We start from the raw sequence: 27,767 nt of genomic DNA, 5'->3' as shown, positions 1-27,767 counted from the left end.
GGATTATAGCTTCGTGTTTTCATGCTTTTTATGATGCGCATTTACTTTCAGTGTGTGTAGCCACAAATAAGCTTTGGTGTTATGTAACGTTAACAGTCATGTTGACAAAACTAAGAAAATCGTTGAGGTGAAACGAGAGGATAGTGTTTATATGGCAACCCTGTTGTGAATATGGCTTTGAACATAGAGGGCATACAGTTGTGGAGTAGAAAATTGGGGTAATATCCCTCCAAAGTTTTATCTCTTCATTTCCCGTTTTTCCCCCATCGGATAATTTTAATGTGTACAAGTATATCATTATTGGATGTAAAATGTCGTCTGATTTACAGTATATTTGCTATGCTTTGTATACTGCTTTAATATTTCATAAATTTTAACTTAAGAAACATTTCCATATCTGTGTAAATAAGTTTGTAAGTAGTCGTCTTGACTCGGAGAGGTAATATTTTGGTTTTCCCAACTTGTTTTCTCTAGTCTGAATACGTCATTCGTGTCTGTAAGACCTAACACCCACGGGATCCAATGGGACAGGGCGGAGTAATGACGGACATGAAAGAGGTGGGGCTTACTTGTCCACTGACACCGGCGTAAGAGTAGAAGCGTAAGATCTCGCAACTTATACCTTCTTATAGTATATTCCTTTTTGTTTTAACCATAGCTAAGTTATTAATTTGCAAAATGTGAAAATATCTCAGGGTTTGAAATGATTTTTAAAAAGTCTATCGAATCACGCGTTGCACTGTGATACCATAAGTTTATAAGACATGTTACATAAGTTTCTCAGTTGTTACTGAACACTTGTCATTAAGTAACGTTGGTGAAACAACATAGATTCTCGAAAAGTGACGCCTGGTTATGGCGATGTCAAAGGCTTAGTTCAGACTAAATAGGATGATGAAACTACTACAAAACCGCGTGTAGTCAATTGACGTGTCGTTCGCGAACTAGCTCTCATTATGTCTCTAGCATTACGAAGTATTAGAAGTGTCATACTAATGGCATATTTCTTATAAACTTATGGTGATACCAATTAACCAAAATTATGAAGTAAGGTCTGCATGGTGAGCAACTGATCACCAAAACTGATCAGGGATATCTTGCAACAGCCGACGATTTTCCATCTGAAAATTTCGCCCGAAGAGTATTTTTTTATACTATTTATACTCCTAATTTTTCCTATGAGTGATTTACATTTTTGGCTGGGCTCCATTCAACTATAATTTTCGTGATAATAAAACTTCTTCAGAAGTGAATAATAATCCCCTAAAATTTTGGAAATTCATAACCTTTTTTAAAACAAACCGAACGTTATATTATCTGGAAAATTTCTATCAAGGAGACACAAATTAACAGAGGGTTCAGCTTTTTGTGCTAACTTCGATTTAAACTTATATTCAAGGGTTAATTTTCTTTCAGTAGAAAAATCTAAGAATGAACTTTCAACTCGATACAAATATTCTAAAAATGATCAAGAACGTCGAATGCGAAAGAGGAACGTTGAAGAGATCTTCAAATGTGATGAGTGTGACTTTTCCAGCAAAGAGAATAGTCTTTTGATCACACATCAACTTATTCACACTGGGCAAAATCCATTCAAATGTGATCAGTGCGAATATAAATGTTCGCACAAGAGTAATTTGATAACACATCAACGCATTCACACTGGGGAAAAACCATTCAAATGTGATCAGTGTGAATATAAATGTACGCAAAAGAGTGGTTTGATCACACATCAACGCATTCACACTGGAGAAAAACCATTCAAATGTGATCAGTGTGAATTTAAATGTACCCAAAAGAGTGGTTTGATCACACATCAACGCATTCGCACTGGAGAAAAACCATTCAAATGTGATCAGTGTGAATTTAAATGTACCCAAAAGAAAGGTTTGATCACACATCAACGCATTCACACTGGAGAAAAACCATTCAAATGTGATCAGTGTGGATATGCCAGCAATAACAAGATTAGTTTAATCAGACACCAACGTATTCACAGTGGGGAAAAACCATTAAAATGTGATCAGTGTGATCATGCCTGCTCGCAGAAGAGTGGTTTGATCACACATCAACGCATTCACACTGGAGAAAAACCATTCAAATGTGATCAGTGTGAATATAAATCTACGCAAAAGAGTGGTTTGATCACATCAACGCATTCACACTGGAGAAAAACTATTCAAATGTGATCAGTGTGGATATATATGTTCGCAAAAGAATGCTTTGATCACACATCAACGCATTCACAGTAGTGAAAGCCCTTCAAATGTGATCAGTGTGATTATTCCAGCACGAAGAAGAATAATTTGATCAGACACCAACGCATTCACAGTGGTGAAAAACCATTCAAATGTGATCATTGTGATTATGCCTGCACTCAGAAGAGCCATTTGATCACACATCAATTCACTCACAGTGGAGAAAACCCTTCTAATGTGATCAGTGTGACTTTACCAGCAAGCCCTTAACACGTGATCGCAATAAATATTCAAAACCATTGACCAGTGACAACGTTAGCGCGTCGATGTGCTTATTGATCACTCATCAACGAATTCATGGTATTTATAAACTTCGTATTTGATCATTGTGATTTTAGGTGAGCTGCGAGAGTAATTTTATCAGACCCGTCAACGCGTTCACAGTTGAGTAAAACCCTTCTAATGTGATCAGTGTGACTTTACCAGCAAACCCTTAACACGTGATCGCAATAAATATTCAAAACCATTGACCATAACTTAATTTTCAAAAGAATTCTAAATGAAAACTGTTAAGAAACAGTAGTGGAGGATGCCAATGTTTAACCTTCATTATAAGTTAATACTACTAAATTTTTAACAATTTAAATTTTTTACTTCATACTCTGATTTTATTATAATTGAATTTTAATTGTTTGATTTTGTAACTTCGACCCATTTCATTTATTATTTTTTTTCTCTTGAATTTTAAAGACAATCCGTATTTTACTACTCTTTAGAATTTAATTCAATCACCTGATTTTACTGCTAATGGATTAGTTTCCTACAAATTAATTGAAATAAAAAATTACTTATCTCAGATTTTTCAACAACAATTCCATTTTCCTGATTTTTTTTTCTTTTCAAGGGAGAACGTACTTTAATTTTCAAATAATACTCTCATTAATAATGTATTATATGCGGTCTTTTCGAATACAAAAGGGGGCTGTTATCACCTTTCTTATATTTGATAAAGGGGTCCGTTTCTTTAAGCACAGTGACAATTATTAAACTGTGTATATCAGTACTTGTGGGGAAGATATAGAAGTGTTGCTTGAGTTGCTGTTTAGTTGACAACATTATGAAAAATTGATGTGTTTAAAACCTTTTGAAAGGAAAATTCCCGGTAATTAAAAAAGAAAGCGTCAATTTGATTAACTTTACACGATATCCCTCAAAATAATAGCTGCATGATAAAATGTTTCAGGAAAATGGAATTGTTGTTGAAAAATCTGAGATAAGTAATTTTTTATTTCAATTAATTTGTAGGAAACTAATCCATTAGCAGTAAAATCAGGTGATTGAATTAAATTCTAAAGAGTAGTAAAATACGGATTGTCTTTAAAATTCAAGAGAAAAAAAATAATATCCACGCTTCAGTCAACTGGAAAAACTCTTATCGTTTTGTTTTTAAGGCTTGGGCAAACCAAGTCTTTTTTATATAATATCTGTTCCTTCAGCCTTAATTTGAATTAATTACATTTTATTTTTCACGCGATGCTTTCCATCACTGGTAGCCAGGTGGCGCTAGTATCTACTTGTCTACTTTTTAGTATAGGGAGTTGCACATCCTATAGAGCGACGAATGTTTTTCACGCGCATCCTTTATCAATGGTCAAGCCATCAAAACTTCGGAAAAATTTACTGGTCAACCGTCCGGTGACCCCTTTAGTTTTAAATAAAAATTATGGAACATTTTAAATATTTATTGGACAATGTCCAGTGTCCTGTGCTTATTTACGGCCCTGAGATAGTTTCACCTATCCTAGCCTGGGCCGGAAATAAAAACAGCACACTAAACTTTGTCCAATAAAATTTTTAAATGACCCATAATTTAGAAAATCACGTCAGGGATTTTCTATTTATACTCAATCCTAACTCTTATTGTTAATCTCTACGGAGCTTAACATTACGACGTGAAGAGAATTTTCAGAGTTAGACCCAAGGTTTCGCCACCAAGGGTGTGCACTTTTTTCACAACAAACCTTTACAGCAATAGTCTAGCAAAGGCACATCTCTCAGTGTAAAGTTTAGTTGACCTTTTTAACTTTAAAAAAAGTTATTTCTAAACCATGCTCCAGCACGCGCACATTTCATTGAAAGTTTGTTATTTAAGAATTTTTCCTTCTATATACTAGAATCTTTATCAAAAATTGACAACGAGCTTTCCAAGACTCGAACCTGCAATGTTTTGCCTCGAATGCAAACGCGTTATCCATTACGCCACATGCACGTATTTGTAACAATAAAAAAAAATTATCCAAACATTGTATTTATAGGATTATTTCTTTTATGATGTATAAAAGATCCGCAAAAATAAACACCGAGCTTGCCAGGACTTCAACCTGCAACCTTCTGCTCCCTAGGCAGAAGCGTTATCGTTTTCGCCACAAACCCGTTGGAGCCAGAACAAAATGCTATGCAAACAGTGTAATATATGTAACGGTTTTACCATGATTTATAAATTAATTAAAATAAAATATTTAGGCTTAATTGTTCTTAATCAAACTTCAGAAGTTCAACATTCCATAGTTGCTTGATAGTTCAAAAGTGTTCCGAACCTTAACTTCGCAGTAGTTTCTGAGTTATTCGATGGAGTGGAACACCAAAAATCCCATGCTTTTTCTATGGGACGCTAAGCCTAAAATCTGTGAATTATTTCTTTTACATTACGGGAGGGTGTGGGTTCTTATCTAGAAGGGCCTACCGGCCCTCTAGAATTGAAAGAAAGTTAATTGTACAAGCATTTAATATTCGAACGAATATTAAAATTCATAAAATCTATTTAAAGAATATCAATTTTCAGATGGTAATTCAATTCAAGTGCCGATAAATTTTTCCTATGAGATAACAAATGAACTTTTTTGAGCGGTGCAGGACTGTATTTGAGATTTATTATATGAATAGACCCCTTCCTCCTATATAAGAATATATATATATATATATATATTCTTATATAGGAGGTAGTGAATGGACCTATCCATTGTTTTCCTGAAGAGAAACCAACACACAAGTGGGAGGTCTCCTTTTCAGCGTACTTCCCTCGCGCCAAGAAGTAATGCAACGTCCCGCCGACTACTGTTGCCTCTAACACGAGCAGCTTGCTTCGTCTAGAGTGAGATATAGACCGAGTGGGGAAAGGTGAAGCCCCGCCCTTTGACATGCGCGGTAACCACTGGATGTTTTACTTCCAACAATAACAGGTAGATGGCGGGAAAATTTGGTCTTTGGCGCGAAATTTAAAAGGCTTCGTTTTACAACATTGGTGTTGATATAGATAATGTTAGTTCAAATCTTAATAAAATGTTAAATATTTGTGTTAAAATATATTTCCCACGATGTTTTAAACACAATATACACATTGTATATTACTAAATAATAAAGTAAATATGTCTAAGTTCATGATTTTAGCAATATTAAATGTATAATTACGGAAGTAGTTTGTCTTTGGGATTTGAATTTATTATTTCTTAAATAAATATGGGTTGTAAATGCCCATTTTCGAGTTTCAGAAAAACAAAAATGAATTTATATTTCGGATTATTTCCCAAATAATCCCAACGTTAGGAAATTTATCAGTGGACCGAGCAATGATGCCTCAAAATTTAGAATTTATAGTACAATTCCCAACATGTTTTATACACAACATACACATTGTTTACTGCTAAACAATAAAGGATTACATGTATTATTATTAATCCCGACGTTAGGAAAAATGGTTAAAATTATTTGTAGACCGATCGATGATGCTTAAATTGGAAAATACCTGCACTTGCGTCTTTGCAAGATCATGTCTTGTTTTTTTTCAATGAAAGACTAATAGTTTTCCAATAGCTATTATGTTTGAAGGATCATTTTTCTCAGAATTTTCGCAGTTAATTCCACGATGAAGAGAGTAGTTTTGTAAAGTGCGGTGCTTGGAGTCAATTTATCTACCAAACGATAATGAAACAGACTGAAAGTAAGTTTACTTTTGTTATTGTCATAACTTTGCATTAAAATAGCCGAAGCAAAACAAGTTTAACATACATTCATTCTATTTCATAATCGTGATTATTTACATTTTTGGCCAAATCAATTAACTTCATGCGCCGTAATTTACAAAGACTTCTTTCCTCATCCCGCAATTAGCCACAATAAATCACAAAAACAACCAAGCAAGATATGTTATTAAATCTATACTTATTAAACATTTCCGCTGTTCATTCTTTTATTCATCATAGGGCTTCAATTGAAGGAACTGCATTTGAGAGTTTCTTTATTATGTCTACCAAAGAAATTCAGAGAAAAATTATAATTGAATGTTTATTGTGTATAATAAAAAGTTGTAAAACAACTCACGAGATTATGCACTTAGTACACATTTTCAATACAAAATTTCAAGAGAATAACGTATAAATGCAATAGTCACGCGTACAAATTTAAATTGGAAAAAAGAAAGTAGTAAATCAGTGATTTTTCTCTCTCTCATCTTTCAACATTCAGTAACCTTCGTTGCAGTCGAATTATTTTATGTACATCAGATAAGTTGTTCGAAAAAAGATCAAAAACGCTAGTTAAGGAATTGCATTTGCATCCTAATTGTTATACTGCGATTGTAAAATGTATTTTGGGCTGCGCAAATGTTTAGGAATGGAAGAATTAAGAGCATTTAATAGAGTCGAGAGCGGGAGAACATTATGAACTAACTTGTGAATAAAAGTATCATGATTCAGTCATTAATTTTGAGGAGATCAAGGATTGTCAATAATAGTCCATAATTATAAGTAGCTTTAGGTAAAAAGTATTTATGACTGAACTCTATAAAATTACGCTGTACTGCTTCTACTTTTTTTAGGAGAAAGTGGCTACAGCTATCCCAGGCAACCCAACCAAACAGCAATCTGGAACGAACTAGGCTTAAATAAAAAGATGTGGAAATGACGCAGAGATTTCAACTCACGACAAAACTTAAACGAAATGTCTAAGGAACGACGACATAAGCTAATTAATCAAAACTGTCTTTGTACACAAAGACGCGAAAAAGTAGGAGATAAGTGTAGAAAATTAATTGTTTGAAGTAACAGATATTCAAATTTTCATTTTTGAAGACGTGATTATAAAACATCAATTATTTGAAAACATTTCTTATCTTAGTTTTTTTCACCAAAATTCCTTAAGTAAAATGTTTTATCCTTAAACATGTGCATCATTTTAAAAATAGAAAACGTATGCATTTTATTTTCTATTTAAAATTTAGAGTTAGTTTGAGTATTCGGGCCTATAAGGAGAATAAAATGGGCAGAAAATTGTTGATAGCAGACAAAATAAAACAAGCATGAAAACTTAACAAAACGTGTTCGTTTATTTTAAAGTTTTCGAGGTTTCAAAAATTGACGTGTTGTATATCTCTCAAAGCTACAGATCCTTTTGACTCTAATAACTACATCACAGTCAAAGGGCGAATGTAATTTTCGGTTCGCAATATTTTCAATTTTGAAATATAAAAATAAATACTTCTAGCTCTATTTTTCAGATATCCGAGTATTTGAACTTCCTCGAAGCAAATGTTTCTCGAAAATAAACAGTAGTATCAAGGTAGTTTCTCTGAAATTTTTGTGAAAAAAACTAAGATAAGAAATTTTTTCAAATAATTGATGTTTTATAATCACGTCTTCAAAAATGAAAATTTGAATATCTGTTACTTCAAACAATTAATTTTCTACACTTATCTCTTACTTTTTCGCGTCTTTGTGTACAAAGACAGTTTTGATTAATATCTGTCACTTCAGTCTTAATATGAATTAAAACTGTTTAGAAACTAGTATTTTAAAACGTATACTGAAAAGCAGGCGCTCCATTTAAGTCTTGTGGTGTTGCGCGTATATTAGTTACCACGTTTGAACTAACAAGGCCCTAACCATCTATTATAGAAGTATTTATCTTGATTGCTTCAACGCCCAGTCCAACTCAAATTGCCTTCCCGTCGTTTTCACGTGCAAAGCACAGTGGATGCAATAATACAAATAGATTCCGAAGACTTAGGCTAAAAATTATTACGTAGACCTGTTTACAAAAACAATCTATACACCTGTGCACAAACATATCCCATAGACCTGCGCTGGGTGACCACATTTCCTAAATTTTATAATTTTTCCTATTTTCGGATGTCTTTCTATTAGTTCCTATAATTTCGATAATTTTCCTATATTTTCCTATTTTTTGAAACTGTAGATATTTTGTGTCTCACTTTTGGTTTTGTTATATATCACCAAAGCTATGGAAGCCTCTAAAAATATTTGTCAGGGAAGTCTGTGTGGTTTAAAAGTTATAGCATATGTTTCTAAGATTACGTTCCATAAGCATGACACTTCCTATATTTCGAAATACTAGAGACTTAATGAGAGCTAGTTCGAGAACGACGCGAGAATTGACTACACGCGATTTTCTACTCGATCTTCCTATTTAGTCTGTACTAAGCCTTTGACAGGGCCTCATCAGGCGTCGCTTTACGAGAATCTATGACGTTTCATTTACGTCACTTCGAGACAAGCTCTCAGTTTACAGTGACAAATTTATGTAACATATCTTACGAACTTATGGTTATAATTAAACCAAAGCTCCTTTGTAAATCTTGTCTTATTACTTTCAAAGCATTTGCAACCTATATTTTGCTATTTTTTCAAGAGTAGTTTACTTGTCTTTTCCTGTTTTTTTAATTATACATCTATATCTATATAAATCAAAGTCCTGACTGACTGACAGACTGACTGATAATAATCGCCCAGCCCAAACCGCTGGCCCCAGAATGTTGAAAATTTGGAGGAACGTTACTCGTAAGTAGTAGGCGCGTACTAAGAAAGATTTTTCCAATCCGCCGCCATCTTCATAAATAGCGCCCAAAAATGTAACAAATCTTCTCTTTGTAAGAAAGTCCGTGAGTTTCAACCGATTTCACAAATATTTAGTACATTGGATTCCTTTAACCTATAGACGGGCTATATGGTCTTTCGGGATCGATTTGTTGCCATCATTTTAAATGGCGGCCAGATATTAAAAACCTTTCTTTATAGAATGTCTGCGTGTAAAGTAATAAAAAATGTCCCGACGAGCTGATGGGCGACGCCGAGTGCCTTCGCTCCTAGGATGCTACAAAAATATTAGTCGAATCAGTAAAATGTACCCATACTTGATGGAAGTTCTTACTACACTCAAGCGATGCCGCGGGTAACAGCTAGTCTCCTATAATTTCGTGTAAATCAATTGTAAATTTCCTATTTTCCTATAACTATTACAAGGTTATTTGTGGTCACCCTGAGTGCACAAACATATTTCGTAGATAACATAGACTTGTGAAAACACATGTCATATAATTGTGTACAAACAGATCCCGTAGACTTGTGCACAAACAGATCCCTTCGAATTGTGCACAAACAGATCCCGTAGACTTGTGCGCAAACAGATCCCTTAGAATTGTGCACAAACAGAACCCTTAGAATTGAGCACAAACTGATGTCATAGACTTGCGCACAAAATGATGTCATAGACTTACGCACAAACAGATGTCATAAACTTGTGCAAAAAGAGATGTTATATACCTGTACACAAAAATATTCCATGGACCTCGGCACAAAAACATTCCATACCCCTATGTTCAAAAATATGCTCAAGAATATCTCGTACACCAGTGCACAAAAATACTGCTAATCCATTTGCACAAAAATATCCCGTATCCATTTGCAGAAAAATGTTCTTTAGACCTGTGAACAAACAGATGCAGTGGCCATTGCAAAGACAGATTCCTTAGACCTCTGCACAAACCGATTCAGTAGGCTTGTGCACAAAAATATTCCGTAGACCTGTGCACAAACAGATACCGTAGACATGTGCACAAACAGATACCGTAGACATGTGCACAAACAGATACCGTAGACATGTGCACAAACAGATACCGTAGACATGTGCACAAACAGATTCCGGATACTTGGACACAAACGGAAGTCACAGGGTTGTGCACAAACAGATGTCATAGACTTGCACAAAAAATACATCGTAGACTTGCGCAATAAGAGATGTCAAGGATATGTGCATATCAGATTCCACGGACTAGTGCACAAACAGAAGTCTTAGACTTGTTTACAAACAGAAGTCATAGACCTGTTTCCATAAAGATTCCATAACCATTTGCACAAAACAATTTCATACCCATTTGCACGAAACGATTCCATACCCATTTGCACAAAACGATTCCATAGACCTGTGCACAAAAATATTCCATAGACCTGCGCCCAAAGAGATTCCATAAAACTGTGCCCAAAGAGATTCCATAAAACTGTGCACGAAAGATTCCCTAGACCTGTGCTCAAAAAAATATGCCGTGGCCTGTGCACAAACAGATGCCGTAGACCTGTAAATAAACAGATTCCGTAAACCTGTGCACAAACAGATGCCGTAGGCCTGTGTACAAAAAACATTCTATAGGCTTTTGCACATCAAGTTTCCATAGACGTATGCACAAAAGATTTCATGGAGATGTGCACAAAATATTTCATGGAACTGTGCACAAAACATTATATATGCTTGTGCACATAAAGATTCCTTAGACTTGAGCGCTAAAGATTCCATAGACCTGTGTACATAAAGATTTCATACCCATAGCACAAAACTATTCCATAACCATTTGCACAGAAATATTCCCTAGACCTGCGCACAAAATATTTCATAAAACTGTGCTGTGCACAAAAAGATTCCATTGACCTATGCACAAAATATTCTATTGGCTTTTGTATAAACATGTGACATAGACCTGTGTACAAAATATTCCATGGACCTGTGCACAAAAACATGCCTTGGACCTGTTCAGAAACATTCCATACCCCTATATGCTCAAAAATATTCCACACCCATTTGCACAAACATTTTCCGTAGACCCGTGCACAAACAGATTCCGTAGACTAGCGCATAAACAGATTTCATAGATTTGCGCACAAATATATTACGTAGACTCGTGCACAAATAGATTCCACAGACTTGTACACAAACAGAAGTCAGACGGTTTTGCACAATCCGATGTTATAGACTTGTGCACAAACAGATGTCATATGCTTGTGTAAAAAACTGATTTCATAGACTTCCTCAAAAAAAGATGTCATCGACATTTGCACAAGAGATTCCGTAGACTTGTGCACATAAAGATTCTTCAGACTTGTACACAAACATATTTTGTAGACCTGTACACACAGATACCATAGACTTGTGCAAAAATAGATGTCAAATATTTGTGCAAAAACACATACCTTAGACTTTTGCACAAACTGATGCCATAGACTTGTGCACAATCATATGTCCTAGACCGGTGTACAAAACATTCTATAGATTTGTGCACAAACATGAGTCATATACCTGTACACAAAAATATTCCACGGACTTCTGCACAAAAACATTCCATATACCTGTACACAAAAATATTCCATGGACTTCTGCACAAAAACATTCCATATCCCTATGCTCAAAAATGTTCCTTACCCATTTGCTCAAAAATATCACGTTCACCTGTGCACAAAAATATCACGTACACCTGTGCACAAAAATTATCGGTATCCATTTTCGCAAAAATATTCCGTACACCTGGGCACAAAAATATTCCAAATCCATTTTCACCATAATATTCCATACACCTATGCACAAAAATATTCCGTACACCTGTGAACAAAAACATTTCGTGCACCTGTGCACAAAAATATTCCGTACAATTGTGCATAAAAATATTCCGTACACCAATGCATAAAAATATTTCGTACACTTGTGCACTAAGAAATGTCGCAGACTCGCGCAAAAAGAGATGTTATAGACATGTGCACATCAGATTCCATAGAGTTATGCACAAACATTTTCAATGCCCCTATGCTCAAAAAGATTTCAAACCCTTATGCTCAAAAAGATTCCATACCCATTTGCACAAAAATAATACGTAGACCCGTGCTCAAAAATATTCCGTAGACCTTTGCACAGACAGAAGTCACTCGCGTGTGCACAAACAGATGTAATAGACTTGTGAATAAACAGATGTTATAGACTTGTGCACAAAGAGATCTTATAGACTTGTTCACACACAGGTGTTATAGACTTGTTCACAAGCAGGTGCTTTAGAATTGATCACAAACAGGTGTTATAGACTTGTTCACAAACAGGTGTTATAGACTTGTTCACAAACAGTTGTTTTAGTCTTGTGTACAAACAGATGTTTTAGACTTGAGCATAAACAAATGTTATTGACTTGCGCAAAAAGAGATGTCATAGAAATGAGCAAATCAGATTCCATAGACCTGTGCACAAACAGAGGTCGTAGACCTGTGAACAAACAGAAGTCGTAGACCTGTGCACAAACAGAAGTCGTAGACCTGTGCAAATAAAGATTTTTCACTTGGACACATAAAGATTCTTCAGACTTCTGTGTGCACATAATGTTTCTTCAGACTTGTGTGTGCACATAATGTTTCTTCAGACTTGTGTGCACATAATGTTTTTTCAGACTTGTGTGCACATAATGTGTCTTCAGACTTGTGTGCACATAAAGTTTCTTCAGACTGGTGTGCACATAATGTTTCTTCAGACTTGTGTGCACATAAAGATTCTTCAGACTTGTGTGCACATAATGATTCTTCAGACTTGTGTGCACATAAATGTACCATAGACCCATGAACAAAAAATTCCATAGACCTGTGCACAGAAGATTCCATACTCCTATACTCAAAAGGATTCCATGCAGATTTGCACAAAAACATTCCATAGGCCTGTGTAAAACAATATTCCAGAGGCCTGTGTAAAACAATATTCCAGAGGCCTGTGTAAAACAATATTCCATAGGCCTGTGCACGAAATGATTGCATAGGCCTCTGCACAAAGAGATTTTATACTCCTTTGCACAAAAATATTCTGTAGGTCTGCGCTTAAACAGATTCCGCAGACTTGTACACAAACAGATGTTATAGTTTAGACTCGTGTAAAAATTTAATTACCTATAATTGGTAATTATCTTTAATTGCTTATTTTGTTTAATTATCTTTAATTGCTTATTTTGTTTAATTATCTTTAATTGCTTATTTTGTTTAATTATCTTTAATTGCTTATTTTGTTTAATTATCTTTAATTGCTTATTTTGTTTAATTATCTTTAATTGCTTATTTTGTTTAATTATCTTTAATTGCTTATTTTGTTTAATTATCTTTAATTGCTTATTTTGTTTAATTAAGTTTAATCTGTACTTCGCAACTAAATTAGCTGGACACGCAATAGTTATAATGCCCTACCAATTTGATTATCCGCAGTAAAACGACGTAAGTCCTAGAATGACTTTCTTTATTACTTAACCCAAGCAAAAAAAGTCTTAAGTTCCACAGTTTAAAGGTAAACCACGTAATTCGGAGCAGGTACTTAAAACTATTAAAAACAATACTTGAACTTTGTTTTTCTTAATGAAACAAAAATTGGCGCCCACTTTAAAAATGGTGCTTTTATTTAAGACCGTTTTCAAATCTGTCAAACGTATAGTTATTTTTGTAAGGGTAGTTACAAAATGGGTAAGTTTGGAAAATTTCCCATGTTATTTCTATGGAGATTCTCTAGTTTTTCGCCAAAATCTGTGATTAATTTTATGGAAATGAAAACCACCCTTAGAAACTTTATGCTTTATAAAATAAACTATTAGGTGGATCATCTTGAAATTTTTACCACATATTAAGGGCCCGGATTTTAGTTCAGTAGAAAAATTTCGAAACAGTAAACTTAATACGAAAAAAGTTAAAACCAATCCAAAAACCTTCCTTATACATTAAAGCCGTCATCAGGCCTTATCTAAGGGAGCTACCGCTCCCTTAGAATAGTCTTGGTGACGTGCCTACAAAAATGTAACTTAGCGTCGAATATAGTACCCAAATCTTTTATTGTTTAGTAATAAACAATGTGTATGTTGTGTTTAAAACTGTACATCGTGGGAAATATTTTTAACACAAATATTCACCTTTTTATTAAGATTTGAAGTAACATTATCTATATCAACACCAATGTTGTGAAAGGAACCATTTTAAATTTCGCGCCAAAGTGTAGATTTTCCCGCCATCTACGTGTTGTTGTGGGAAGTAAAACATCCAGTGGTTACCGCGCATGTCAATGGGCGGGGCTTCACCTTTCCCCACTCGGTCTATATCTCACTCTAGCTTCGTCGAGGGCGTGATCCAATGGGCTATGGCCCAGTATTTTTACCTCTCCGAGTGACGATGACGTCACGTAGAGGTATTGCACTGGACGTGTGTGTGTGTGTCTGTCACACCCCACGTGACCGCGTTCGCATTTTGCGTATCGGAGCAAACGTGTTCCCAATTTCCGGACTGCATTGACAGTTCACGGAAATTTGGAAAATTGTGTTTGTCTCCGCTGGCTATTCTACTTGAGTTCCCACACCACCAGTTTTGGTTTTCGTCCACTTCACATGGAAATTAGTCTGTACTTGCTGGCTTCTGTTCTTCGTCAATTTCACATTGACATCAGCTTCTATGCACCACCATCTTCAGGTTTTTGTCCATTCCACTTGGACGCCAGTCAGTACATTCTGGCTTCTTTTCCTTCGTCATCGTTTGGTTTCAAGATATACGCGGCGATCGGCTAGGGTTACGAGAAACGTCTAGCCTCCCAATGGCAGGGCTTCCACCATCGGTTCACGCGAATGCGATATTATCTATTATTATAATGGAAACGAATCGTATATATACCCAAAATTTGAAGAAAGCGGGCAAGAGGGGTACCCTTCACTTTAAACGTCAATATTAGCAAAGTTTCGAAAGATAATAGAAACAACTTTATTTTAAACGATTTAACTATTTTTAAAGTTATTTACTGGCGATTAAAATAATTAATATCATTCATATTTAATTAATTATTTAAGATAAACTTATTTCTTTGAAGTGACACAAGTGAGAGTTTATATAGAACGAGTAATGAAGATTGCATCTGAATGGAAACACTACACGCATATCAAAGTTAATATAAAGCGAGTAGGATGATAAGATCTCTTACAAAACGATAACATTTCCTTTTTGCAGAATATTAAATGGAAATATTTTAAATAATTTTCGGCATTACGATTCTTTTAGTAGTTGTGTAGCTATAAAGCTCTGTTTCATCTCAATATTCCAAGAACATCCTTTGATATTAACATTTCAAATTTGGTGTTTACTTTTTAATTCAGCTTTACTACATTTATATATAGTGTAAACGCAACTTTTAATTTCACCACATAAAATGGATTTTAATACTTCGTCTCGCTGTAAGCAGTCTGGGAAATAAGGATATTTTTAAACTAGTCCTTGGGGCCAGTGATCCCCCTAGTCCCCGAAATAATTAACTGGTCTCCGGACTGGTCCCAGCCTTTGTTCTCCCATAGATTTGCAATTAATAATCTGGTCCTGAGGACCAGTAACCCCCACTTCTTGAATTAAAAAACTAGTCCAAGCAATTAATAAACTGGTTTTGGACCAGAGGAAGTGTGCTATTTCCCAGACTGTCTGTAAGTGTTGAAGCGATTGAGTCTATGAAACAAGATACCCTAGATTTAAACTAGAATTGACCTTGTTTCGTGTCCTATCAAGAAGTTATATCAGTATCTCAGAGAGAAGATATAAATTCGCCAGATTTCCAGCTTTATTTCCAGTCCTAACGTAGGTCCGCAGTCAATCCCCGTCTCTAAATTACAACCAGCATCTCATTGGTTCTTGAAAACTCACGTCAGCGCGACGACGCGAGTGAGGAAAATTTCCGACTGACTAGAGCGAAATAGCCCGGCGCCTCCTTTTACGTCCCCCCTTGTATTTTGAAAGGGGGACTGGGACTATGGCGCGCGAATACAAAGGCATCTTATATCTTCTCTCTTAGATACTGATATAACTTCTTGGTCCTATTAATAAAAATGTCTTTGTACACAAAGACGCGAAAAAGTAAGAGATAAGTGTAGAAAATTAATTGTTTGAAGTAACAGATATTCAAATTTTCATTTTTGAAGACGTGATTATAAAACATCAATTATTTGAAAAAATTTCTTATCTTAGTTTTTTTCACCAAAATTCCTTAAGTAATATATTTTATCCTTAAATATGTGCATCATTTTAAAAATAGAAAACGTATACATTTTATTTTCTTTTTAAAATTTAGAGCTAGTTTGAGTATTAGGGCCTATAAGGAGAATAAAATGGACAGAAAATCGTTCATAGCAGACAAAATAAAATACGCATGAAAACTTAACAAAACGTTTTCGTTAATTTTAAAGTTTTCGAGTTTTCAAAAATTGACGTGTTGTATCTTTCTAAAAAGGTCACGATCAAGCTACATATCCTTTTGACTCTAATAACTACATCACAGTCAAAGGGCGAATGTAATTTTCGGTTCGCAGTATTTTCAATTTTAAAATATAAAAATAAATTCTTCTAGCTCTATTTTTCAGATATCCGAGTATTTGAACTTCCTCGAAGCAAATGTTTCTCGAAAATAAACAGTAGTATCAAGGTAGTTTCTCTGAAATTTTTGTGAAAAAAACTAAGATAAGAAATTTTTTCAAATAATTGATGTTTTATAATCACGTCTTCAAAAATGAAAATTTGAATATCTGTTACTTCAAACAATTAATTTTCTACACTTATCTCTTACTTTTTCGCGTCTTTGTGTACAAAGACATTTTTATTAATATCTGTCACTTCAGTCTTAATATGAATTAAAACTGTTTAGAAACTAGTATTTTAAAACTTATACTGAAAAGCAGGCGCTCCATTTAAGTCTTGTGGTGTTGCTCGTTTATTAGTTACCGCGTTTGAACTAACAAGGCCCTAACCATCTATTATAGAAGTATTAATCTTGATTGCTTCAACGCCTAGTCCAACTCAAATTGCCTTCCCGTCGTTTTCACGTGCAAAGCACAGTGGATGCAATAATACAAATAGATTCCGAAGACTTAGGCTAAAAAATTATTACGTAGACCTGTGTACAAAAACAATCTTTACACCTGTGCACAAACATATTCCATTGACCTGTGCTGGGTGACCACATTTCCTAAATTTTATAATTTTTCCTATTTTCGGATGTCTTCCTATTAGTTCCTATAATTTCGATAATTTTCCTATATTTTCCTATTTTTTGAAATTTTAGATATTTTGTGCGCTCTCACTTTTGGTTTTGTTATATATCACTCAAAACAGAAATTTGACAGAAAGTAATGCCGATTTCCACTAGCTACTAGCAATCAGCCACCGTGGATTTACAATACAGGCTAACGCTTCTGTGATTCAGATATTCCGATCGTGTTTTAAGTTGGTTTCACAACAGGCTTCGTTAAAAATGGGTTGGGCCTTTCTTTAAGTTTTTCTATTAGTTCTTTAGACGCATTATTAAAAAGTTTAGTAAGGTTTTCGAGATGACTATTAAGTTGTTGTTTAGCTCTTATTTTTGATAAAGTTTGGTTCTCTCACCATAAATAGTTCCTGCCTCTGAATGTTGCCTACGGAATAAAATTTTTTATTCCGTAGGCTACGCTCTGAAGTCTGAATTTAAATGAGCTTCTATCATTTGGGCTTTGTCAAAAAATATCGAAAATTCTGCCATTTTAATGCAAAAAAAATAAAACTTCCTATTGCACCAACCCTAACCCATTAAAATAATTTCAAAGATAAAATACGACTCTGAACCGTCCGCAAACAATCACAACATTTCTAAAACGTCGTATGCTTATACTAACTACCTTTCAGTTCAAAGTTTCATTGGTTGATCTCCTTTTCCGGTTTTTTACCGGAAGTACGTAAGCGCCGGGAGAAGTCTTATTTTCTCTCACTGTACGTCGCATATAGGTAACACTTTTTTGGCGGGAAGAAAACGCTGGATACATTAGGGCAGTGTGGCTGAGTAACTTATAGGGAGCTAGTATATGATTCACTCATGATATAAATCAAAGTCCTGACTCACTGACAGACTGACTGATAATCATCGCCCAGCCCAAACCGTTGGCCCCAGAAGGGTGAAAATTTGGAGGAACGTTACTCGTAAGTAGTAGGCGCGTACTAATAAAGATTTTTCCAATCCGCCACCATCTTAATAAATGGCGCCCAGAAATGTAGCAAATCTTCTCTTTGTAAGAAAGTCCACGCGTTTCAACCGATTCCACAAATATTTAGTACACTGGATTCCTTTAACCTATAGACGGGCTGAAAGGTCTTTCGGGATCGATTTGTTGCCATCATTTTAAATGGCGGCCAGATATTAAAAAACCCTTCTTTATAGAATGTCTGCGTGTAAATAATAAAAAATGTTCCGACGAGCTGATGGACGACGCCGAGTGCCTTCGCTACTAGGATGCTACAAAAATATTAGTCGAATCAGTAAAATGTACCCATACTTGATGGAAGTTCTTACTACACTCAAGCGATGCCGCGGGTAACAGCTAGTCTCCTATAATTTCCTGTAAATCAATTGTAAATTTAATATTTTCCTATAACTATTACACGGCTTTGTTGTGGTCACCCTGCCTGTGCACAAACATATTTCGTAGAGCTGTACACATACAGATACCATAGACTTGTGAGAACACATGTCATATAATTGTATACAAACAGAGCCTGTAGACTTGTGCACAAACAGATCCCTTAGAATTGAGTACAAACTGATGTCATAGACTTGCGCACAAGCTGATGTCATAGATTAGCGCACAAACAGATGTCATAAACTTGTGCAAAAAGAGATGTTATATGCCTGTAAACAAAAAGATTCCATGGACCTCTGCACAAAAATATTCCATACCCCTATTGCTCGAAAATATGCTCAAGAATATCTCGTACACCAGTGCACAAAAATACTGCATATCCATTTGCACAAAAATATCCCGTATCCATTTGCAGAAAAATGTTCTTTAGACCTGTGCACAAACAGATGCAGTGGCCTTTGCAAAAACAGATTCCTTGGGCCTCTGCACAAACCAATTCAGTAGGTCTGCGCACAAAAATATTCCGTAGACCTAAGCACAAAAATATTCCGAAGACCTGTGCACAAAAATATTCCGAAGACCTGTGCACAAAAATAGTCCGTAGACCTGTGCACAAACAGATACCGTAGACATATGCACAAACAGATTCCGGAGACTTGTACACAAACGGAAGTCACAGGGTTGTGCACAAACAGATGTCATAGACTTGCGCAAAAAATACATCATAGACTTGCGCAAAAAATACATCATAGACTTGCGCAAAAAGAGATGTCATGGATATGTGCACATCAGATTCCATGGACTAGTGCAAAAACAGAAGTCTTAGACTTGTTTGCAAACAGAAGTCTTAGACTTGTTTGCAAACAGAAGTCTTAGACTTGTTTGCAAACAGAAGTCTTAGACTTGTTTGCAAACAGAAGTCTTAGACTTGTTTACAAACAGAAGTCATAGACCTGTTTACATAAAGATTCCATAGACCTGTTTACATAAAGATTCCATAGACCGGTTTACATAAAGATTCCATAGACCGGTTTACATAAAGATTCCATAGACCTGTTTACATAAAGATTCCATAGACCTGTTTACAAAAAGATTCCATACCCATTTGCACGAAACAATTCCATACCCATTTGCACAAAACGATTCCATACCCATTTGCACAAAACGATTCCATAGACCTGTGCACAAAAATATTCCATAGGCCTGTGCCCAAAGAGATTCCATAAAACTGTGCACATAAAGGTTCCCTAGACCTGTGCTCAAAAAATATGCCGTAGGCCTGTGCACAAACAGATGCCGTAGACCTGTAAAGAAACAGATTCCGTAAACCTGTGCACAAACAGATGCCGTAGGCCTGTGTACAAACAGATGCCGTAGGCCTGTGTACAAACAGATTCCGGAGATATGTGCACAGATTCCGTAGCCATGTGCACAAGTGGAAGTCACAGGCTTGTGCACAACAGATGTCATAGACATGTTCAAACCAGATTCCATAGTTTTGTGCACAAACAGAAGTCATAGACCTGTGCACAAAAAAACATTCTATAGACTTGTGCACATCAAGTTTCCATAGACCTGTGCACAAAAGATCTCATGGAGATGTGCATAAAAGATTTCATGGAACTGTGCACAAAACATTATATAGGCTTGTGCACATAAAGATTCCTTAGACCTGTGTACATAAAGATTTCATACCCATAGCACAAAACTATTCCATAACCATTTGCACAGAAATATTCCCTAGACCTGCGCACAAAAATATTTCATAAAACTGTGCACAAAAAGATTCCATTGACCTATGCACAAAATATTCTATTGGCTTTTGTATAAACATGTGACATAGACCTGTGTCCAAAAATAATCCATGGAACTGTGCACAAAAACATGCCTTGGACCTGTTTAGAAACATTCCATACCCCTATATGCTCAAAAATATTTCACACCCATTTGCACAAACATTTTCCGTAGACCCGTGCGCAACCAGATGCCGTAGACTAGCGCATAAACAGATTCCATAGATTTGCGCACAAATATATTACGTAGACTCGTGCACAAATAGATTCCACAGATTTGTACACAAACAGAAGTCACACGGTTTTGCACAATCCGATGTTATAGACTTGTGCACAAACAGATGTCATATGCTTGTGTAAAAACTGATTTCTTAGACTTGCTTAAAAAGAGATGTCATCGACATTTGCACAAGAGATTCCGTAGACTTGTGCACATAGAGATTCCGTAGACTTGTGCACATAAAGATTCTTCAGACTTGTGCACAAACATATTTTGTAGACCTGTACACACACAAATACCATAGACTTGTGCAAAAATAGATGTCAAATATTTTTGCAAAAATAGATGTCAAATATTTGTGCAAAAATAGATGTCAAATATTTGTGCAAAAACACATCCCTTAGACTTTTGCACAAACTGATGCCATAGACTTGTGCAGAATCATATGTCCTAGACCGGTGTACAAAACATTCTATAGATTTGTGCACAAACATGAGTCATATACCTGTACACAAAAATATTTCACGGACTTCTGCACAAAAACATTCCATATATCTGTACACAAAAATATTCCATTGACCTCTGCACAAAAACATTCCATAACCCTATGCTCAAAAGTTTTCCTTACCCATTTGCACAAAAATATCACGTTCACCTGTGCACAAAAATATCACGTCCACCTGTGCACAAAAATATTCCGTACACCTGTGCACAAAAATATTCCAAATCCATTTTCACCATAATATTCTGTACACCTGTGAACAAAATTTTTCCAAATCCATTTTCACCTATAATATTCCGTACACCTGTGAACAAAAACAGTTCTTACACCTGTGCACAAAAATATTCCGTACAATTGTGGATAAAAATATTCCGTACACCTACGCATAAAAATATTTCGTACAAATAGAAATCACAGGCTTGTGCACAAAGAAATGTCGTAGACTCGCGCAAGAAGATATGTTATAGACATGTGGACATCAGATTCCATAGAGTTATGCAAACACATTTTCAATACCCCTATGCTCAAACAGATTTCAAACCCTTATGCTCAAAAAGATTCCATACCCATTTGCACAAAAATAATCCGTAGACCCGTGCTCAAAAATATTCCGTAGACCCGTGCTCAAAAATATTCCGTAGACCCTTGCTCAGACAGAAGTCACTCGCGTGCGCACAAGCAGGTGTCATAGACTTGTGAATAAACAGATGTTATAGACTTGTGAATAAACAGATGTTATAGACTTGTGAATAAACAGATGTTATAGACTTGTGAATAAACAGATGTTATAGACTTGTGAATAAACAGATGTTATAGACTTGTGAATAAACAGATGTTATAGACTTGTGAATAAACAGATGTTATAGACTTGTGAATAAACAGATGTTATAGACTTGTGAATAAACAGATGCTATAGACTTGTGAATAAACAGATGTTATAGACTTGTGAATAAACAGATGTTATAGACTTGTGAATAAACAGATGTTATAGACTTGTGCACAAACAGATGTCATAGACTTGTGAATAAACAGATGTTATAGACTTGTGCACAAAGAGATGTTTTAGACTTGTTCACACACAGGTGTTATAGACTTGTTCACACACAGGTGTTATAGACTTGTTCACACACAGGTGTTATAGACTTGTTCACACACAGGTGTTATAGACTTGTTCACACACAGGTGTTTAGACTTGTTCACAAGTAGGTGTTATAGACTTGTTCACAAGCAGGTGTTATAGACTTGTTCACAAGCAGGTGTTATAGAACTGCTCACAAACAGGTGTTATAGAATTGCTCACAAACAGGTGTTATAGAATTGCTCACAAACAGATGATTTAGACTTGTTCACAAACAGATGATTTAGACTTGTGCACAAACAGATGTTTTAAACTTGTGCACAAACAGATGTTTTAGTCTTGTGTACAAACAGATGTTTTAGACTTGTGCACAAACAGATGTTTTAGTCTTGTGTACAAACCGATGTTTTAGACTTGTGCACAAACAGATGTTTTAGTCTTGTGTACAAACAGATGTTTTAGACTTGTGCATAAACAAATGTTATTGACTTGCGCAAAAAGAGATGTCATAGAAATGAGCAAATCAGATTCCAAAGAAATGTGCAAATATAGATTTTTCACTTGGGCACATAAAGATTCTTCAGACTTGTGTGCACATAAAGGTTCTTCAGACTTGTGTGCACATAAAGATTCTTCAGACTTGTGTGCACATAAAGATTCTTCAGACTTGTGTGCACATAAAGATTCTTCAGACTTTTGTGCACATAAAGATTCTTCAAACTTGTGCACATAAATATACCATAGACCCATGAAAAAAAATTCCATAGACCTGTGCACAGAAGATTCCATACTCCTAAACTCAAAAGGATTCCATGCAGATTTGCACATTCCGTAAAACAATATTCCATAGGCCTGTGCACTGGAAACAAAAATATTCCACTGACCTGTGCACGAAAAGATTGCATAGGCCTCTGCACAAAGAGATTTTATACCCCTTTGCACAAAAATATTCTGTAGGTCTGCGCTTAAACAGATTCCGTAGACTTGTACACAAATAGATGTTATAGTTTAGACTCGTGTAAAAATTTAATTACTGCTATAATTGGTAATTATCTTTAATTGCTTATTTTGTTTAATTAAGTTTAATCTGTACTTCGCAACTAAATTAGTTGGACGCGCAAAAGTTATAATGACAATTAAGCTAGCTAATTGCCCTACCAATTTGATAATCCGCAGTAAAACGACGTAAGTCCTAGAATGACTTTCTTTATTACTTAACCCAAGCAAAAAAGTCTTAAGTTCCACAGTTTAAAGGTAAACCACGTAATTCGGAGCAGGTACTTAAAACTATTAAAAACAATACTTAAACTTCGTTTTTCTTAATGAAACAAAAATTGGCGCCCACTTTAAAAATGGGGCTTTCATTTAAGACCGTTTTCAAATCTATCAAACGTATAGTTATTTTTGTAAGGGTAGTTACAAAATGGGTAAGTTTGGAAAATTTCACATGTTATTTCTATGGAGATTCTCTAGTTTTTCGCCAAAATCTGTGATTAATTTTACGGAAATGAAAACCATCCTTAGCAACTTTATGCTTTATAAAATAAACTATTGGATGGATCATCTTGAAATTTTTACCACAAATTAAAGGCCCGGATTTTAGTTCAGTTGAAAAATTTCAAAACAATAAACTTAATACGAAAAAAGTTAAAACCAATCCAAAAACCTTCCTTATACATTAGAGCCGTCATCAGGCCTTATCTAAGGGAGCTACCGCTCCCTTAGAATTACAAGAGGTGTTAACGGTTCAGAGTGAGCCGAAAGTTAAATACACACTTAAGTGAAAGATATTAGGTCCTCATTAGACTTATGACAATACACAGGGAAATATTAAACGATTAAACCTTTACAAATGGCCTTCGCGATATCCCGCCAATTTGAGCTACGTATTTCCGGTTTTCTCATTGCCTGGTGGACCCATGGACGAAGTAATAGTGAAGAACTAATGGCAGCCCATTACTGCCCCCATTACTAAGCGACAAAACAACCAATGTAAAGCTTACAGCTCCAGAATGGAGGGGGTTATGAAAATGCGGAGTCAAATCCCGGAAAACGCTAGCGCCATCTAGACAAAATAAGACGTTAGCTGCTTCCCTCGTTAGAACGTTGATTCCCCCACCATCCGGTTAGCTACTATCTGCCGCTAGATGGCGAATCAAGAAGTATTTTTCAACTTTCTCCATCTGCCATCCGTCCTTCAGCATTAGTTTGTCCATGGTGGACCTGTGTTTGGAAAGTAAATTCGTCTCGACTCGGAGAGGTTTATTTTGGTTTCCCAACTAGTTATTTCTGGATTGGTTTCATCCGGTTTTGTCAATGGTTTTCTAAGTTTGAATAGAGCTCTCTCTCAGAAGCCTTAGTGTGACGTCATCCATGCTATTTGCCCATATAACCAAAGCGGTACCAAACATGGCCGCCCACTGCCAAAGCCCATGACGTTTTGCCTAGGCACTGACGTCACAAATGAGATACCTCTATAGAGTGCTGTCAGAAGCGCGGGTGTGACGTCACCCATGCTGTTTTCCCATAAAGAAAAAACGGTAAATGTCATGGCCGCCCATTGCTAAAGGCAGACTCGTGACGTTTAACCTTGGATCTGACGTCACAACTGACAGCACTCTATTCTTTCGAACTTTGCTGTCGTAGAGAGCTTTACTAGTTTACGAATATAAAGTTGACACGAATTTGTTGCTGTTTTTATAATTTTTTATTTAAATAATTTTCATAACATATTTTAGGAAATAGTAGAACCAGTAACAATAATAACACTAACTGAAATATTAAAATTTTCTTTTAGTTTAGGAAAATATCACAGTGACAGGCTTAGGAAACTTTTGGAAATTTTGGCTTTGGAAATTACTATGGCGCATAAAGGTAAAAAATTGAACTAAACCAATTACTGTCTGACAAATTAGAAATCCATTATGTTTTGCAGAACCTATCCATAGAATAAAGCTCAGTAATGCAGTTTTTCAAAGATGGACAACAGAGAAGAATCGGTGGGGTATAGGATCACAAAATGATAAATTTGTGACATTCCTACTTGACAAACTGCAGTAAGTTTTTGAGGCCTGTTCTTACTTCTTACGCTATTGCGACCCCCAACCCTCTTTTTGACAGTAATAATTATACTGTTAACTAATATATATATATATATATATATATATATATATATATATATATATGTTTATTGAAAACAAGTCAAGGGGAAATGTGTAATAAATGGACCCAAAGTGTGTTCGATACCACTGAGAAAAATATTCAAACTGACCCCATTACCACGTTTGAGACGATGAAATCTCCACGGTTTCCTCCTCAAAGAAATTATATGAAGGTTGTAATTCATATTTGTTTTAAGAGACCCATGCTGTAAATTTATATTTTACAATAAAACTATAAAACTGAAATTTATTTTAGGAAATGGAGTGTAACCACAACCACAACCACCAAAGCAAAGATGATCAAATCAAGGAACTGAAAGCCAAGGTAATTTACATGGAATTCCACGAAGGTCGTTCTTTTTGGGCTGGGTGTCCCCTATGTCTTAAAAAAAGTTTATTCTCACACAAATAAAATGGGAAAACAGTTCTGAAAAATGGCGCTAAGTGGCAGCACTTGTCACTAGGTACACTTGGAGACGTTCATAGCAGCACATGACCCACAAACATTTCTACTCCATTATACACTTTCCTTCATGTTAAAGCAAGTCTCGGCTGTGGTTAAGTTTAAACAAATGCCACTAATGTTCCTATAATCGAGGGGTGGAATTGACTGACCCTCTAAGTCTAAGCTTATTAAAAGATAGTTTTAGCTCCGCCCTCACGGACGAGTTCTGATTGGCTCCTGCCTTTGGCAAGGTAAAATTTGTGTGTAGAAGATCAGCCATATTGTTAGGGTTTTGCATAAATAGGTGATACTATGAACATTTTACATGTAAAAGCGCCATACATTAGTTTAAATTTAACCAAGAAAATATCGGAAAATATCATGTGGCGCCATCAAACGGAATTTGAATCAGTATTGGTTTAACCGATACAATACTATCTTGAAATAATCAGTATCACTGCCAATACCGATATGTACAGGTTTTAATTTTTTTTTGCGTAGTGTGATGTTTTAATTCTGAACATGAGGAATGAGAAAATGAAAATTACACTACCGCTAAATCATCAACGAGAGGAAACAGAAAGACTAAGTGCGGAAAGTGAAAGGCTCAATACAGTCATTGAAGAATTGAAAAAGGTATGTTCATGTCAATGAAAAGCGGAATAATGGTTGAGGTTTAGGTTTAATCATTGTTAATTTACAAAATGACGTCACTAATCAAAAGGCCAGCAACGAATGCGTGAAAGATGAACCAGTTGAAAATGATTATCAAAATACTAACGATGAATGCCTCAAAGCTGAACCAATTGAGTATGGTTCGGAAATGTATAGCCAAGAAATGCCAATTGGCAAAAAACTGAGCGAAAAACGATTCAGATGTGATCAGTGTGACTTTGGATGCAAGAGCGAGGGTTATTTCATTAGACACAAACGAATCCATAGTTGTGAAAAACCATTCAAATGTGATCATTGTGAGTTTAGATGCAAGAACACGAGTGATTTGATCATACATCAAAACATTCACAGTGGTGAAAACCCTTCAAATGTGATCAGTGTGAATATGCAAGTAAGTGGAAGAGCGCTTTGATCAGACATCAACGCATTCACCGTGGTAAAAAACCATTCAAATGTGATCAATGTGACTATGGATGCTCGAAAAAGACTACTTTGATCATACATCAAGGAATTCATAGAAGTGAAAAACCTTTAAAATGCGATCACTGCAAGTTTAGATGTAAGAACAAGAGAGGTTTGATCAAACATCAACGCGTTCACAGTGGTGAAAAACCCTTCAAATGTGATCAGTGAGAGTGATTATGGGTGCGCGGTCAATAGTAATTTGATCAGACATAAACACATTCACAGTTGTTGTGAAAAGATATTCAAATGCGATCAATGTGACTATACTGGCAACTATAAGCATAATTTGATCAATCATCAATGCAATCACTTCGTTAAAAAGCACTTCAAATGTAAACAGTATAACTCTTCTAAGGTGCAGAAGATTACTTTGATCACATATCGATGTAGAAAACTTGCGAAATAGAATGGATTTATCAGTCAAATCTCACTTATGGGAACCTGAAATAGATTTAACATAACATAACAGAAAATAATGTTTGCCCACTGAAAAAGCTGGAACAAGACCGTTGTTGCGTCAAAATGCACTAATCGGCCAAATTAGAATTGGTAGTATCTACTCTGGAAGATGAAGACACTTGCTGTGCTAAATATTTTTTTAGAAGTTAAAAACAGGTTTTTGAAGATAATTTTAATTTTATAAGTGCCAAACTATAAAGAGGCAAAAAAGGTTTAATAAATGTGCCTATGGAAATCCGCATC

The 27,767-nt window shown here is 35.5% G+C and overlaps 1 protein-coding gene across 1 annotated transcript; it reads left to right on the top strand.

Annotated features, from left to right (window-relative positions):
* Positions 1 to 338: 338 nt before the first annotated feature.
* Positions 339 to 27,767, top strand: LOC149679340 (uncharacterized). The gene is made up of 7 exons (XM_089835033.1): positions 339 to 601; positions 25,117 to 25,193; positions 25,255 to 25,375; positions 25,521 to 25,653; positions 25,737 to 25,805; positions 26,427 to 26,561; positions 26,650 to 27,767. The coding sequence occupies exons 2-7, from the start codon at positions 25,181 to 25,183 to the stop codon at positions 27,010 to 27,012; spliced, it is 834 nt and encodes a 277-aa protein (XP_089691159.1). The 5' UTR covers positions 339 to 601; positions 25,117 to 25,180; the 3' UTR covers positions 27,013 to 27,767.

The sequence above is a fragment of the Phalangium opilio genome, unplaced genomic scaffold (genome assembly GCF_054372755.1).
Source record: "Phalangium opilio isolate 3A_F unplaced genomic scaffold, DU_Popi_V2 ptg000041l_1, whole genome shotgun sequence".
NCBI classification, from domain to species: domain Eukaryota; kingdom Metazoa; phylum Arthropoda; class Arachnida; order Opiliones; family Phalangiidae; genus Phalangium; species Phalangium opilio.
This window is presented reverse-complemented; position numbering and strand designations above follow the sequence as displayed.

Excerpts from the sequence above, each read along its gene's own strand:
- LOC149679340 (XM_089835033.1), top strand. Across the intron at positions 25,376-25,520 it reads TTCCTACTTGACAAACTGCA|TCAAGGGGAAATGTGTAATA; the intron begins GTAAGTTTTTGA and ends ATTGAAAACAAG. Across the intron at positions 25,654-25,736 it reads CTCAAAGAAATTATATGAAG|GAAATGGAGTGTAACCACAA; the intron begins GTTGTAATTCAT and ends AATTTATTTTAG.